Source organism: Oryza glaberrima, chromosome 5, assembly GCF_000147395.1.
Source record: "Oryza glaberrima chromosome 5, OglaRS2, whole genome shotgun sequence".
Classification (NCBI taxonomy): domain Eukaryota; kingdom Viridiplantae; phylum Streptophyta; class Magnoliopsida; order Poales; family Poaceae; genus Oryza; species Oryza glaberrima.
In genome coordinates, this window is record NC_068330.1 from 10793720 (window position 1) to 10807314 (window position 13595).

A 13595-nucleotide genomic window follows, 5' to 3' on the forward strand; every position below is an offset into this window, starting at 1 on the left:
CTAGGCGACATCAAGGTCCTTTCAACTTTTTCTTGTGGCTCTGTTTTATCAATTAAAAATTTGAATTTCAAAACTTCAAATAATATTTTGAAGCAGTAAATGATTTCGGCTGAAAAAGACATCCACAACAAAGTTGTATAACTCATCAAGATCTATAACTTCTATTTTGGTCATTTCTTCATCCGACAAAGTGATAGTAATATTTTCACAAAATTTACATCACTCTTATAGTTTATAAAACTATATAAGAGATATGTATATTTTGTGAATAATATTACAAATCACTTTATCGGATGAAGAAATAACCAAAATAGAAGTTGTAGATCTTGATGAGTTATACCACTTTGTTATCGATGACTTTTTTAATTAAAATCATTTAGTATTTGAAAATGTTGTTTGAAGTTATCATAATTTGAAATTTAAAAAATTTAAATTCAAACTATTCAAACAAAGTCATATAGAAAAATGACCAATACAAAAGTTGTAGATCTTGATAAGTTATACCACTTTGTTATTGATGACATTTTAAGTTGAAACCATTTAGTATTTAAAAATGTTGTTTGAAGTTGTCATATTTTGAAATTCAAATTCAAACTGTTCAAACAAGGTCATATACAAAAATGACCAAAATAAAAGTTGTAGATCTTGATGAGTTCTACAACTTTGTTTTTGGCAACTTTTTCATATGAGTTAATATAGTGCCATAAAAATCGATTTGAAATTTAAAAAGCCACATGCAAAAAATCAATTTTTACATGCGGACGGTTAAGTGGCCCGCATGTAAAAATGGTCCCTCTTCCTTCCCTATCCACCAGTTCAAAAACTCACACCTAACACCCTTATCTTCTCTTCCTCTCAGTCTTCTCTCTCACTTATTACCTCATTTCTCTATGTATCTCTGTCACTTTCTCAGCCCCTCTACAGGACGGCGCGTTGGAGGACAGCGAGGAGGGCGGGGCGGGCGCGGCGGTGGCGGAGAGTGACGCGGCCCATGGCGGCGGCGGACGGGAGCAGCCGCGGGCTCGATGGCTGGAGGGCGAGCTCGATCCAGTGCCGGCGGGCGACACGCGTGGATCTGCCACCTCTACCACCTTCCGTCGTCACCGACGACTCCCCCGCCCTCCTCCAACGCGGATCCGGCGGCGACACCCTCCCCCGCGGCGACGACGACGACCTCGGGTGGAGGCACCTCACCGCCGCGGCGGCGGGGGAGGCTCTGCCACCCCGTGCGGATTCGGCGCAAGGACGGCCGATCCGGTTCCCGCCATCCCCTCCTCACCGCCGCTTCCTCACTGCCCCTCCCCCCTCCTCACCGCTGCGGCGGCGGGTATGGCTCTGCTGCCTCGGGCGGCCCCGCCCCGCGCGGATCTGGCGGCGGGGCGGCCGATCCGATGGCGGTGGGCGGCAGGGGCGGCTGATCCGGCAGTGATGGGCGGCCGATCCGGTGGCGGTGTTGACGGGGGTGGTAGGGGCGACGGATCCAGTGCCGGTGCCGGGCTAGGTTTTGGGATTTTTTTATTTTGATTTTTTTTGTTTGCTGAATTATTTTCGCATGCGGCCAGTATAAGCAACCACATGAGACCCATTTTCTCATGAGCTTGCGCCGGCCACATGCAAAAAGCATTTTTTTTTAGTAGTGAGCAAACTTTATACTTACTCCGTTTCACAATGTAAGTCCTTTTAGCATTTCCGACATTCATATTGATATAACAATATAAGTCCTAGTATTTCCCATATTCATATAGATATATGTCTAGATTCATTAACATCAATATGAATATTGGAAATGCTAGAATGACTTATATTGTGAAACGGATGAAGTACATACACGTATAAAGTTTGTATACGTATACGTATGGATGAAATATACTCCATAAGGTACGGACTAGTCATGTGGGGAGGGCGCGGGACTAGTCACAAAATTGCGACTTCAAGTATTTTAACCGACCAATGCTACACGTACTAATTTTTTCTAACTAAACTTTTACTAACAATCATCTAAACTGTTTTGCTTTAAGTAGATGAAAGTTATAAAAAATCTAGATACACTCATAGCATGACACATCGGTGTTAGTAAGAATTTAATAAGAAATAGTTAGTCCATATAGCCTTTTCCATTTTAACCAGTTGTGATGGTTGACGGACGCAAAATATCATGTTAGGTAAACTGCCCCCAAAAAAGAAAAGGAGTTAGGTAAACTGACCTTTTACCCCTTATATTAGTCATCTCACATCATGCAAATACCGAAAAAGGACAGCAAATGTAATAACTATGACTATGAATGATAGTATTTCAATAACCACATTACAATAACCACAACTAAGTAGTGGTGCACCATGACATGTCGCAAGTAAAACAAGCTTTCTTAAAAATTATATCAGTACTACTGTCAAAAAAAATTATATCAGTACGGTAGAAACTACTGTAACCTCTTCGGTGCGCATGAAAGGACAGAATCACGGCACAGCAACCAATAGTGTCGAATGCCAAGATGCATCCAAGGGAACAGTGAAAACTGCAGGTGCAGCGTCGTAGGTACCCTGAAATCAAGAGAAGAGAAGTTAAAATAAATATTATCAATAGTATACCACAAAAATGATGGAAAATGTACAAACCTTTCACCGCTAAGGATTCCATACGCCAACTGTTTGCAGAATGATAAAGCAACCCCGTTGAAAATTTTCCGGTAATGCGGTCTGATTATGTGCCCTACATTTAGTTCACTTTATGTTAGTTCGAATATCACGACAATAAAAAGGAGCATAGTAAAAGGGGAAAAAATGTGTTGGTTCTTTCAAAAGATAATTAGTATGTTTCCAAAAGCATGCTTTTCCTTTTTTCTCATGGAATAAATGAACAAATCTAAGTGTTCAAATCAAATCACAAATCAGCAGACCTGGAAATACTTAATTCATGTGCTACTTCTAACCATGTACTGCATCAACAGAAAGGGCAGGCAGAAGTGTTTACCGAAGGTGGCATAGTTACAGCAAAGTTCTGACACTAAAGGTTCTGACTTGCCAAGGACAAGATGCTCCGTTTTCCTATAACCTTTGGTTGATAAGAGGCCATCACCATCAACAGCAGATACAGATGACCACATCACAGGATGGAAGAATAATCCAGTAGGAAATCTTTGCCTCCTTGCCACCCACATAATTAACTCAGCATAAGGAGTAGAGTGAATTATAGATACTGTGATTTCCAGAAGTATGCAGAGACAGATAACTGCAGTACTCAACATAGAAAAGAATATGTAGAATATAGAGGTTGTGGGTAGGAGAACCAGGACTGGTGTAAACAACAGTGAACCAACTACATGTTGTTCAACTGTATAGTCATAGCTATCTAATCTCTGCCTAAGAGGATTCCATTTGCGGCCTCTGTTCATAATACAAGCATGTTAGCCAAAAGAGAAGTACAAAGAACATATATAATGGAGATTGAACATTTTTTAGATATTTGTGAATATAAATGATGATAAAATGGTCAGAAACTAATTATCATAACAAATAGGTGAACAGTTAAACAGTCGTTGAAAATAACATCAACATGGTCTAAAAGATAATTAAGGAAAACCATTCTGAAGTTTAGAGTGGAAACATAATGGTTCCATCTAACTCCGCTACTGATAGGTAACTGTTATATATTGACAGTCCAAATTTACTATTCTCAGTATCTACCAAATGAAATATGGCTCTGCAGAAGAGTGTGCGTGCGAGGTATTTGACCAAAATCTTAGTACCAGAGCTGTGACAACAACACTAGATTTACAATGAAATGTAACATTCAGTTGTGATTTCAGTAACATTTTCAGAAGCATGTAGCAGGAGCTGGCAAGAGACAGATAAGTTGGATTCCTCAGAGATTACATAGTTGTATTAGCATATTGTTCAGTGTTTATTAGTTTCATGGTTTCTTAAGTGAGATAGCACAGAAAACGCAGTCATTGGCAGACTGATAATAAAAGAAATAATAAACAACCATCCATTGATGACAAGCCCATTGTGTGCTCTTCCCTCCCCTCTACCACAACCAGGTACTGTACATACCAGATAAGACTATCTTTTATGGACCACATCTCCTGAACATACCATTTGCATAAACCCAAATTCCAAACTCAATTTGCTTATGTTATGTTTACTATCTTAACAAGAAAGGTGTCAAGAAATTCCAAATTCATTGGTGAAGTGTATGATCTACCTCCAAGAAGGTGGCTACAAGCCTACAACGATGTTGTGCGCAGCTCACCAACAAAAGAGCGGAGACCAGTAGAAGTCAAAAGAATAATTGAATATGCGTATAAACGTGACTTGATAGCTACTACTTTTAAGCCATTTGAAATTACACACATTCTCTACTAAATTCAATGGTTTAGCTAACTCATATTTATCCGGAATTCAATGATGTTGGAGGCTTCCAGTGGCCTCAACTGATTGCCAGTGATCATGCCTCAAGATAACATTGTCAACTTACTCGGTTTTATTAATCAATCATATAAAATTCATTTGACTAAATATTTGTGTTACAGAGTGTCAATCCACAACAAAAAAAACAAAGCCATGTTTTTTATGTTCCTTGACCTCAAGCACTCAAGTGCATCACTAGGAGGTACAAACTAACCAAACATTTATATTGTTGCTCTACAAGCATGTGTGGATTTACATGGCATGACCATCGAGTTCCAAGTTAGCATAGAGTTTGTTTAAGAATCACAGGGTAAAGCAAATGTAGGCAATCAAATACCTTGATATAACCTACACTGGTATAGGCACGTTTTGGTGCCCTTCTCACCTGGTGAAATCATACGATACCACTACAGTTAGGTTATCTAGATGGGGTAGTGGTAATTATGTCAAATTCATCTTTTTATGGATGCAGATGAGAGTATCACCTTGTATGAGTCAGCTTTGCACGATGCAATTAAGAACTGTCAACTACAGGAGGGAAGAACTGTTGAAAGTACAGGACATAATAACATGAAACTATAGAAAGGGCTACTGAAACTCCAAGAGAAAATATGGCAAATGAGCCACAACCTAAAGAAAGTTGCGTTGGCAATAAGGCCTTTCAAGAATTGAAGTCATTGATGTTCCACTCTCTGGTGAGGGATTAGACTAGATGTAGAAGTGTAGAACATCTAAATTATGCTCAATAATATTGTATCTCCATAGCTCAATGATGTCGTAATAAATAGCTTCCTATTCCAATAGTAAACTTGAAAAACTCAAAGCAACATTATCTTTTTAATTATTTACATTGGGCACATGAAAATTGTATACATTTGTCTTGAAAAGTACTTTCATAGCATTATGATTTGTACACTTTTACATATATAATAAAAGCAATTAATGGGCAGGGTTTCATTTTCAAGACAATGTGAATACCTAAAACATGTTTCCATGACTGAAGGGAGTTACTTTGTCAAATCATATCTAGAGTTTCGAAATTCATATGTGCACTACGGTATAGAAATTAACTTGTATTAATTCGTGCTGCAACAGAGATGAGCCTGTCAAGTCCTTTATGATTTAAAAGATGCCATCAACAATGAACTCATGATTTTACCTGAAAAGACGCCATAATGATGCCACTGTCTGAATCTGTCTTGAATATATCAAGGAGATCAACCACTGAAGCAGGGTAACATGCAATGTTGCAAGCTGGATAACATCTATGAAGAATGAAACAGGAACTGTTAAACCAAGAAGGATCCCAGAAAATGCAAGACCCCAAATTATGTGCCTTAGGAAGCCTCCCACAATTGACCAAAGAGTTGAATATATCTGAATTGCATTAAGTGAAATCATGCCTAAAAGCTCTGCCAACTCTGTATTCAGCTTAAAGCCTGCTGGAACACCCATCAGCCACACACAGCCAGATCTCAAAACACTATCGGTCATGTAGTGAACAAGAGCAAAGGTCCAAGAACAAATTATCTCTGTTTTCAACAATAGCACTACTCCAAGGAATAAACCAGTCAAGAGATCCATCACAATATTTGACCACAACGTATGCTTCTGAATTGCTGCTTTATGTGCATATTCAACATTCACAGTAGAGCTACATAGCAAAAGCAAAGTGGAACAAACTGTAGTTGAAGATAAGCTTCTGCTACTCATAAAAAAGAATCAACTATAATTGAAGAGAAGTTTCACATAACTACATTCTGCTTTATCATCACTTAATAACTACAGAGTACTTCCTCCGGTTCCATAATACTTGTCATTTTAGACAAGGACACGGTCTCCAAAAAACCACTTTGACCATTATTGTCTATTACAACATATATAGAAATATCAACAAATATATGATTTTATTAAAGTGTCATTCAAGATTATTCTATACATATAGTTTCCATGTTTGTAAAGTAATATTTTAAGGGCTTGTTCGGATCACAGGATAGGAAAAACACAGCAATAATATAGGATTGCATATGCAAAACGTAGGATTGAAAAATATAGGAATTTGATGGTGTGGAGCGTTCGGAATACAGGAATATATAAACCATAGGAATTTTCCAATCAACAGTAATCTCATAGATTATGGTCTAATTAAGCAATAAAATATTAGTTCCCATCTAGTCACTCCAACGTGATTAGCATCCATCCCGTCGTACCTAATGAAAAAAATGAGGTTTGAGTAGATGTTCAAAATCCTGTGAAATTCCTACGTTTTCACAGGGTTGCTATAGTATTCCTACAAAATTCCTACGCATGATTCATTTGAACCGAATGCATAAACAGTATCAAATTCAAAGGAATCGCTACCCTACAAAAATCATGTGAAATCTCTCCATTCTTAACAATCCCTAAAATTTATTTATAGTCAAAGTTCTAAAAGTTTGACCTCAGCCTTGTCCAAAACGAAAGTATTATGGAACCGGAGGGAGTACTAAATATAATTTCTCCTTCTAATATTGGAAATTATAGAGGTTCTTTACATGACAGCTAACATAGAACAAAATATAGAAGCAATTAGTTTACAATCATAGATTAAAAAATAAGGAACCTAAGTTTTGACTGTGCCACCATGCAACTGCAATATGGAATGCCATATGCCATCCTATCTAGCAACAGTAACTCCATTTGGCATGTCAAGAAAATTCACTAAAACAGTATAAAAGAAGCTAATACTTAACTACAGCAGCATCAAAAGTCAAGTTTACCTTAGGGATCTATCTTGCAGGATAATTGGCCAGTAGAGAATATGGCAGCAACGGAGATGCATGTTTTTCCATGAATGCCCAAAAACCTTTTGTAACATGAAGTACTGATATATATTGCTTAAATATTTTTGGAACACTTGAATGAAGATGTAGACGATAGTCGATATTGAAGCCAAAAGTATTCCCACGGAGTGCCATGTTACTTGAACTATCGCAAAAACCCTAAATGAATAGGAAGTAAGAAAGGTGCAAAGCAGTCGTACATCAAATATGATTAAGCAATGGTGCTTACACAGATGCAAAGAGAAAGCGAGCCACAGAATTACTGGTAGCAGCTTCCTGAGCAACTGATAGTCTAGCAGCATTTGAACAATTAAGTCCCAAAATAATTGGATCCTTTGGACAAAGATGTGAAACAGATCAGCCAATTACTAAAATTAAAATGTAACAGCGTATCAAAGCATTCATGCACATACCAAATCAAATTCTAATCGTTTGCATTCTAGATTATTTATCCAATTTGGCTTTCTGAAGGAAGACTTCGATCTGCAAGGTGCATCCTCACCCAGGGAAAAATGGTTTCCACAAGCAGTTGGAACATCATATAGTACGACCTAAATAAATGATACAGCATTTATAAGTAACTCATCACAGGAACAAATCATTACTAGTGAGCAACAAAATTAAAATGGTTCAAGTTATGGTTAACAAATTATGTTCAGAAGTGAGAATTGACTTACATACGTGGCAATGACTAGTCTCAAACTTCTGGTCATCAAGGCACAAATAATGAAGCACAGGGACTTGATTCAGATTGCATTTCAAGCTCTTGCTAGACTTAAAGCACAAGTGCACCCTGTTGTGCTCTTTGACTACTGACTTCTTGCAAGCATCCAGAAGACCATCTAAGATGCTACAATCATATTCCCATTTGCTACTGTAGCCGCTTTGGTCTTGGGCTCCACTTTCCAATGATCCACTTGATACAACAGGACTGTTCTGGGTCATATAAAAATGCCCTTTTTGAACAGATTGAGTCCCCAATGGCTGATGATGTTGTTTACTACAGCATACTTCAAATTCTCTTGGAAGATGCATACAATCCCCCAGAATGGTGAATGCAGCACATTCTTGTAGCCTTGCTGGCATCCTTGTATTTGAGGAAAGGATGACAGTCTAACATGAGAGAAAACACTGATCAAATATGCTAAGAAAAGTTACCATGACTAGAGTGCTGTTTATTAGGCTAAATACTACCTTTTGCCATGGACAAATAACTATATTGCAAAATTAATCAACACAAATAAGTATTTTTTTCCCCAAGTGAACACAAATGACATCCTGAAGAACATAAACAGAACTAGATGTGGAGGGACAAACAATGTTGTCAGGAGAGTGTATTGCACACATACCCAGGAGAGACAGTATGGTCAGGAGAGGGTGTTGCCATTTTGCCACAACCCACGAACTGTGGATGTTAATTTGCTGACTTTCTATGTCAGCCATTAGATGAGGTTTGGATGGGTCAGATAAAAAGGGATGCAACAGCCACGTAGAGGGGCACTAGACAGTAGATAACCCCTTCAAGGATTAATGAACTTATTTATGATGGATCTACCTCCAATGTTTCTTTGAATCTAATCCAATCAGCACAAAAGAAGTAGTAAGAGATCGTTTGGGGACGAGCCTCCTACTCGTAGAATGTATTTTCCGACAAGTTTAGATATACTCTTGGAGAGACAATAACATGATCACTTATGGACACAATTATGTGTACTTCTGCTCACCTTATCTCATCCAGTGGTTCTCTCATCAGAAGTTATGAGTAAGCAATTAAAGATGAGTTTCCCTAGATATATTATACTCATAATTATGAAGAATGTGATTTTTATAGTACTCCAACGGGAAGATTGCAGTAACCAAGCAACGGTGGCTGGTATCAAAACATGAGAAACACCCAAGCTGCACGAGATCATAAGAAAGTAAAAATAAGTACACCCAACCATGAGCAGCTAATTAGTACTAAGGGGACGATATCATGTTTCACACACAACAGGGGTGCACCAAACCCATCCAGCATATTGGACCTAAGTTTTCCACATCAGGTGTTGGTGGAATAAAATCTTACTCCCTACAATCATAAATATTTGGATAATACTTAGTCAAACAAACTTTGACCATCAATTTCTTCTCAAATGCTTATATTTTCTTGGAGATTACAAGCTAATTTTAGTATAAAATTGATGGTCAGAGTTTGAAAAGTTTGACTAAATCTTGTCCTAAACGTCAAATATCTAGGAACGGAGGAGGGAGTAACACAAAAGGCTATGAAATCCAAATATTCCGAGTACTTCCAAAAACTGCAGAAGTGTTACAAGAAAACCACAAAATTGTCTTAATCTAACACCAGTCATCATAAACCACACTTGTGGACAACCATCCATCTCAAACATCCTATAATCTGCTCTTTCACACGGTCGATCCTGAGGTTTTGGTGGCCCAGGGCAAAACTTAAATTTATATAGTGCTCATAGTGTGCAACGCTTTTTGTATGCATAAATAAGATAATCTTGCGCATCCAAAAGCAATATTTATAGAAAAACATCATCAGCATTACATAAAATATTTCTTCGAACATTTCTAGAAGCGAAGATATTGATGATAGTATCGTTATCAATCTCATCTAGCAGTTTCTTATTTTTATGAAAACATCTTTTTTTTGTCAATGCATAAAGTTGCCAACCATATAACAGTTTAATCTAGAATAAACTAAACAATGAAAAAAATCTAGCATATTAGTGATCAAACACATGGATTATAAAACTTAGAAAGTACCTAATTAATTCAAACAAATCTTTTTATTTGCAAATGCTCAAAAGGATTATAGTGCACGTTAATATATTAGAAAAAAAAAGCAATCAGCAGTACACATCACGATCAGTTAGAAGCCATCACAGCGAAAAGATCAAAAGCCGGGAAGCAGAGGGATAGCACTAGCAGCATTCTTACAGAAAATTTAAATGAGTAGCGGCTGGGCAGATGAATAATGGCAGATCGATACTTGTTTGCTCATCAGGCTCACGGGCTGCCATCCTGAATCAACAACGACCAACAACGGTCAAAGGTCGCTACGCCTCCATTAATGCATACTTGTCCACGTTTACAGTGGCAGCGCTGCCTAATCACATAGCTAATCCCGGGATTAGGTGGGGGCCTAAACGTTTTGGGGGCCCAGTGCGGCTGCCCCGCCCTCAGGGCTGGGCCTACTCTTTTCAGAACTAAATGGGTCAATGGACCATCTAAACAAATTTTGAGGGCCATCCTGGTTTTGTGAAACAGCAGCATTTCCTCGAGTAACAATAATTTCTGCCACAGGCAGAATGAGTTGATACTAGAATACGATGTAATATGGGGTGTTGCATACAGGCGCAGAGGGCGATAAAGCAGGGCACAACACGCCAGGCTCAAGTCCTTCTCCAGCTTAGAGATACTCTTTAATTAGTTTTAAAGAGTTAGGATTTGGTAAGAGCTAATTGTCTAGCTTGAGTTAGAGTTTTATTACGATTTGAGTGAGGGTTTGATTAGGATACTATTGTTAGGGCCAGCTCTTCATAAACCGAGCTGACGGCAGTTATTAGGCAAGCAATACAATTAATCAACTTTCTCTACCTCCTAATAACCTTGCCTCCCCAGTGCAGCCCAGACCACGGCACCCCAGCCACACCATCAAGGTCCAGGGCCACATCCTATTACCTCACAACTATAATCCCTACCAAATTCCACCAACCAACATAACTGCCGCGACATAAGGTTATTCCACCTTTGCTAACCAAACATGATGAGGCATTTCAACTACCAAACACAAACACATAGTTTGACCCAGACCAGTGATCGAACTGAACCAGTGAGTCCATCAGTCCACCGGTTTGACCGCTAGTTAATATTTTTTAAAAATGTTTTGGTTTACTCAGAAAGGGTTAAGTAAATTCATTTTACTTTCAAAATCAACATACTTGGCAAGCTGGTTTGTTTGTTGCATGCGCATGGAGAGCTCGGGGGTTCGACTCACCTCCACACACCAGAGAGTGATTTTCAAAAAAAAAAAACCCTTCTCCCAGTCCAACCACTCCGGTTTTCACCCAGTTCTGTGCAAAACTGGACCGTTCAACCGCTTTTTACGGTTCACTGTGTATCCAGTCTTTTATTCAAACCAAACCGGTCTAGTGCTGGTTCTGATTTTTACTGGTTTAAACGCTGGCCCAGTCCGGATTTAATAACTATGCACAAACTTATAGATCACGTGATGCGTAGGGACATTCCAAAATGAATATACCCTTTGATCCCCCGAGATCTTGATTCTCAGGCCCACACCATCTTTGCGGTTTGTAAGCACATATATTCATTGATTCATTCATCATCGCCCTGCCAAATAATTGTTGTTTAACAGCAAGGCAACGAGCATCAAACTGTTCCAAACAGCAATGTTCTGTAGCACCATTGCATACAGCATCCTTGAAAGGGGCTTAACAATTGCATATAGCTTTTTGCAATATGAATCGTAATGAAAAGCACAAAACAAAGAAAATGAGCTCCAAATATATCATATATATTTCATAAATGGATTCGCTTAAACTCTAAGTGCTGCTAGTTAAATTTTCAAGTACAAAAGCACCATAAGGCCATACAGATAATAAAGGAAACCTCCAACCACTCTCACAAACAGATGCATCGTACCAAAACAACAAATGGAAGGTAAGTCAGTGTCAGCAGTCCAGTCATTTCCGCAAAATGAAATACTCATATGGTTCTACTTGTGCCTCAATCCCACCACCAGATGAAGAAAATCTTCTTTTAGCAGCTATGAAGACCTTTATTGTGTTCTACGGGCTGCTAAACTTCCAAATAAGGATGCTAAACCATGAAATACTGTCGCCGCGCATACAGCATCAAACTGTCAAGGTAGACCTATAGGGATAGCATCTGCTGTGATGTTCACTACAAGAACCACAGTCTGCAATTGGCCAAACATGCTTGACCATAAAGTACTAAAAGTTATATACAACTTCCTTTTCCTTTTCTCTTTTGAAGAGAGCGTAAGGATTTCGTTGATCAGATAAGTCATTGCGGACGCACACTCGCTAACAGCTATCAGGATTTCCCCTCCTGGGCCCTAATTACTGAAGGTATAACGATTTTCTTAAAACAATAAAAAGAATTTTGAAGTTGCAATTACTGCATTGATTTAGGGTATTACTTCGACCAGCAAAACATTACTTCAATACAGCAATATATGTCTACTTGAAGTATTGTAACCAAACCAAACATTGCCACACATCCCAACTAAGTTTGAAGGAAATAAATATGGGAAATTTGCATCGCTGACCTGGAGTGCTTCTGGGGTGGGGAAGGACCGCAAGATTTCCTCCTGCGGGAGAGCCGCCGCGACCACAACATCAACGGAGTCCGTGCGGGCGAAGAGCCATCCGAACAGGACGAACCTTTGGGGCGCGGGAAGCGGCTCGGGCTGCAGCCGCCGCTGTGGCCACCATATCCGGCACCACTCCGGGGCCATGGCGGATGCACCTCGGTTCGCATCCTGTAGGGGATTAAAACAACCAAAATCGGCGACAAATCCAACCCAGCCGTGTGGGGCGCACAAGAAACAGGAAAGGATCTTTCCCAAGAGAGGGATTCGATAGACAACCGGGCTAGGGCTTACCATGAAACGAACGCTAGGCCGGGTGAGCCCCCATTTTTTTCCAAGAGGAAGGTGGAGGACCCGAGAGGGCAAACGGCGGGAGGGGCGGATCGGGAACTCCAATCAGCGGTCGGGGAGGAGGATGACGAGGGCGGCAGGTTCCGATATCCTGGCGTCAGCCACCCGAGGTCCGGAGGAGGAGAGGCAACGCCGACCAGATCGGGGACGAGGAGATCGGCGCAGTCAGGGAGTGTGGGGTGGGGGGTCGCGGGCGACGGCGCAGGCCTCGTGGGTTGGGGCTGCGGAAGTGGATCGGTAGGGGGAAAAAGTACACCGAAGGTACCTCGACTTGTCATCGAGTTACCAAATCGTCCCCCGCTCCCTTAATTTACAAAACCGTTTATTATAGCTCTTTAGCTGATTTTCACTTCGGTTTTATCCGACGTATCGGCTGAATTAGCGTAGGACCCACGTGGACCCCACATGTCAGTCAAACCAGTTTCTTTTCCCCACCTCTCTATCCCCTCTCTCCCCTCCCCTCCAATCAGATCGCCGGAGCAGCCGGGCGGCGGGCGGAGCGGCGGCGGCAGCTGTGCCCGCTGCACTGCCCTGCCGAAGGACCAGGCGACGGCGCGAGGAGTGGCCAGCCGACCGGCAGAGCAGGCAAGCGGCGGGCAGGTGCGCTGCGGGAGAGGAAGAGGCTGTGGCGGCAAGGTACACGCCGTCGT

General features: G+C 40.4%; 1 protein-coding gene across 2 annotated transcripts; it reads right to left on the minus strand.

The window, feature by feature from the left end:
* Window positions 1-2253: 2253 nt before the first annotated feature.
* LOC127774930 (N-acetylglucosaminyl-phosphatidylinositol biosynthetic protein gpi1) lies at window positions 2254-13368 on the minus strand. Of its 2 annotated transcripts, XM_052301218.1 has the most exons (10): window positions 12889-13368; window positions 12553-12765; window positions 7914-8319; window positions 7646-7783; window positions 7462-7565; window positions 7170-7391; window positions 5570-6064; window positions 2972-3384; window positions 2617-2710; window positions 2254-2541 (listed from the first exon to the last, which is right to left on the minus strand). In XM_052301218.1, the coding sequence occupies exons 1-10, from the start codon at window positions 13221-13223 to the stop codon at window positions 2421-2423; spliced, it is 2541 nt and encodes an 846-aa protein (XP_052157178.1). In that variant the 5' UTR covers window positions 13224-13368; the 3' UTR covers window positions 2254-2420. The 2 variants fall into 2 exon arrangements, with proteins under 2 accessions (XP_052157178.1, XP_052157179.1); XM_052301219.1 differs by lacking the exon at window positions 12889-13368 and having other exon boundaries at window positions 7914-8345; window positions 12553-12741.
* Window positions 13369-13595: the final 227 nt, after the last annotated feature.

Excerpts from the sequence above, each read along its gene's own strand:
- LOC127774930 (XM_052301218.1), bottom strand. The coding sequence starts at position 13,223 with ATGACAAGTCGAGGTACCTTCGGTGTACTTTTTCCCCCTACCGATCCA. Across the intron at positions 7,566-7,645 it reads AACGATTAGAATTTGATTTG|GATCCAATTATTTTGGGACT; the intron begins GTATGTGCATGA and ends CTTTGTCCAAAG. Across the intron at positions 3,385-5,569 it reads TCATTATGGCGTCTTTTCAG|AGGCCGCAAATGGAATCCTC; the intron begins GTAAAATCATGA and ends TATTATGAACAG.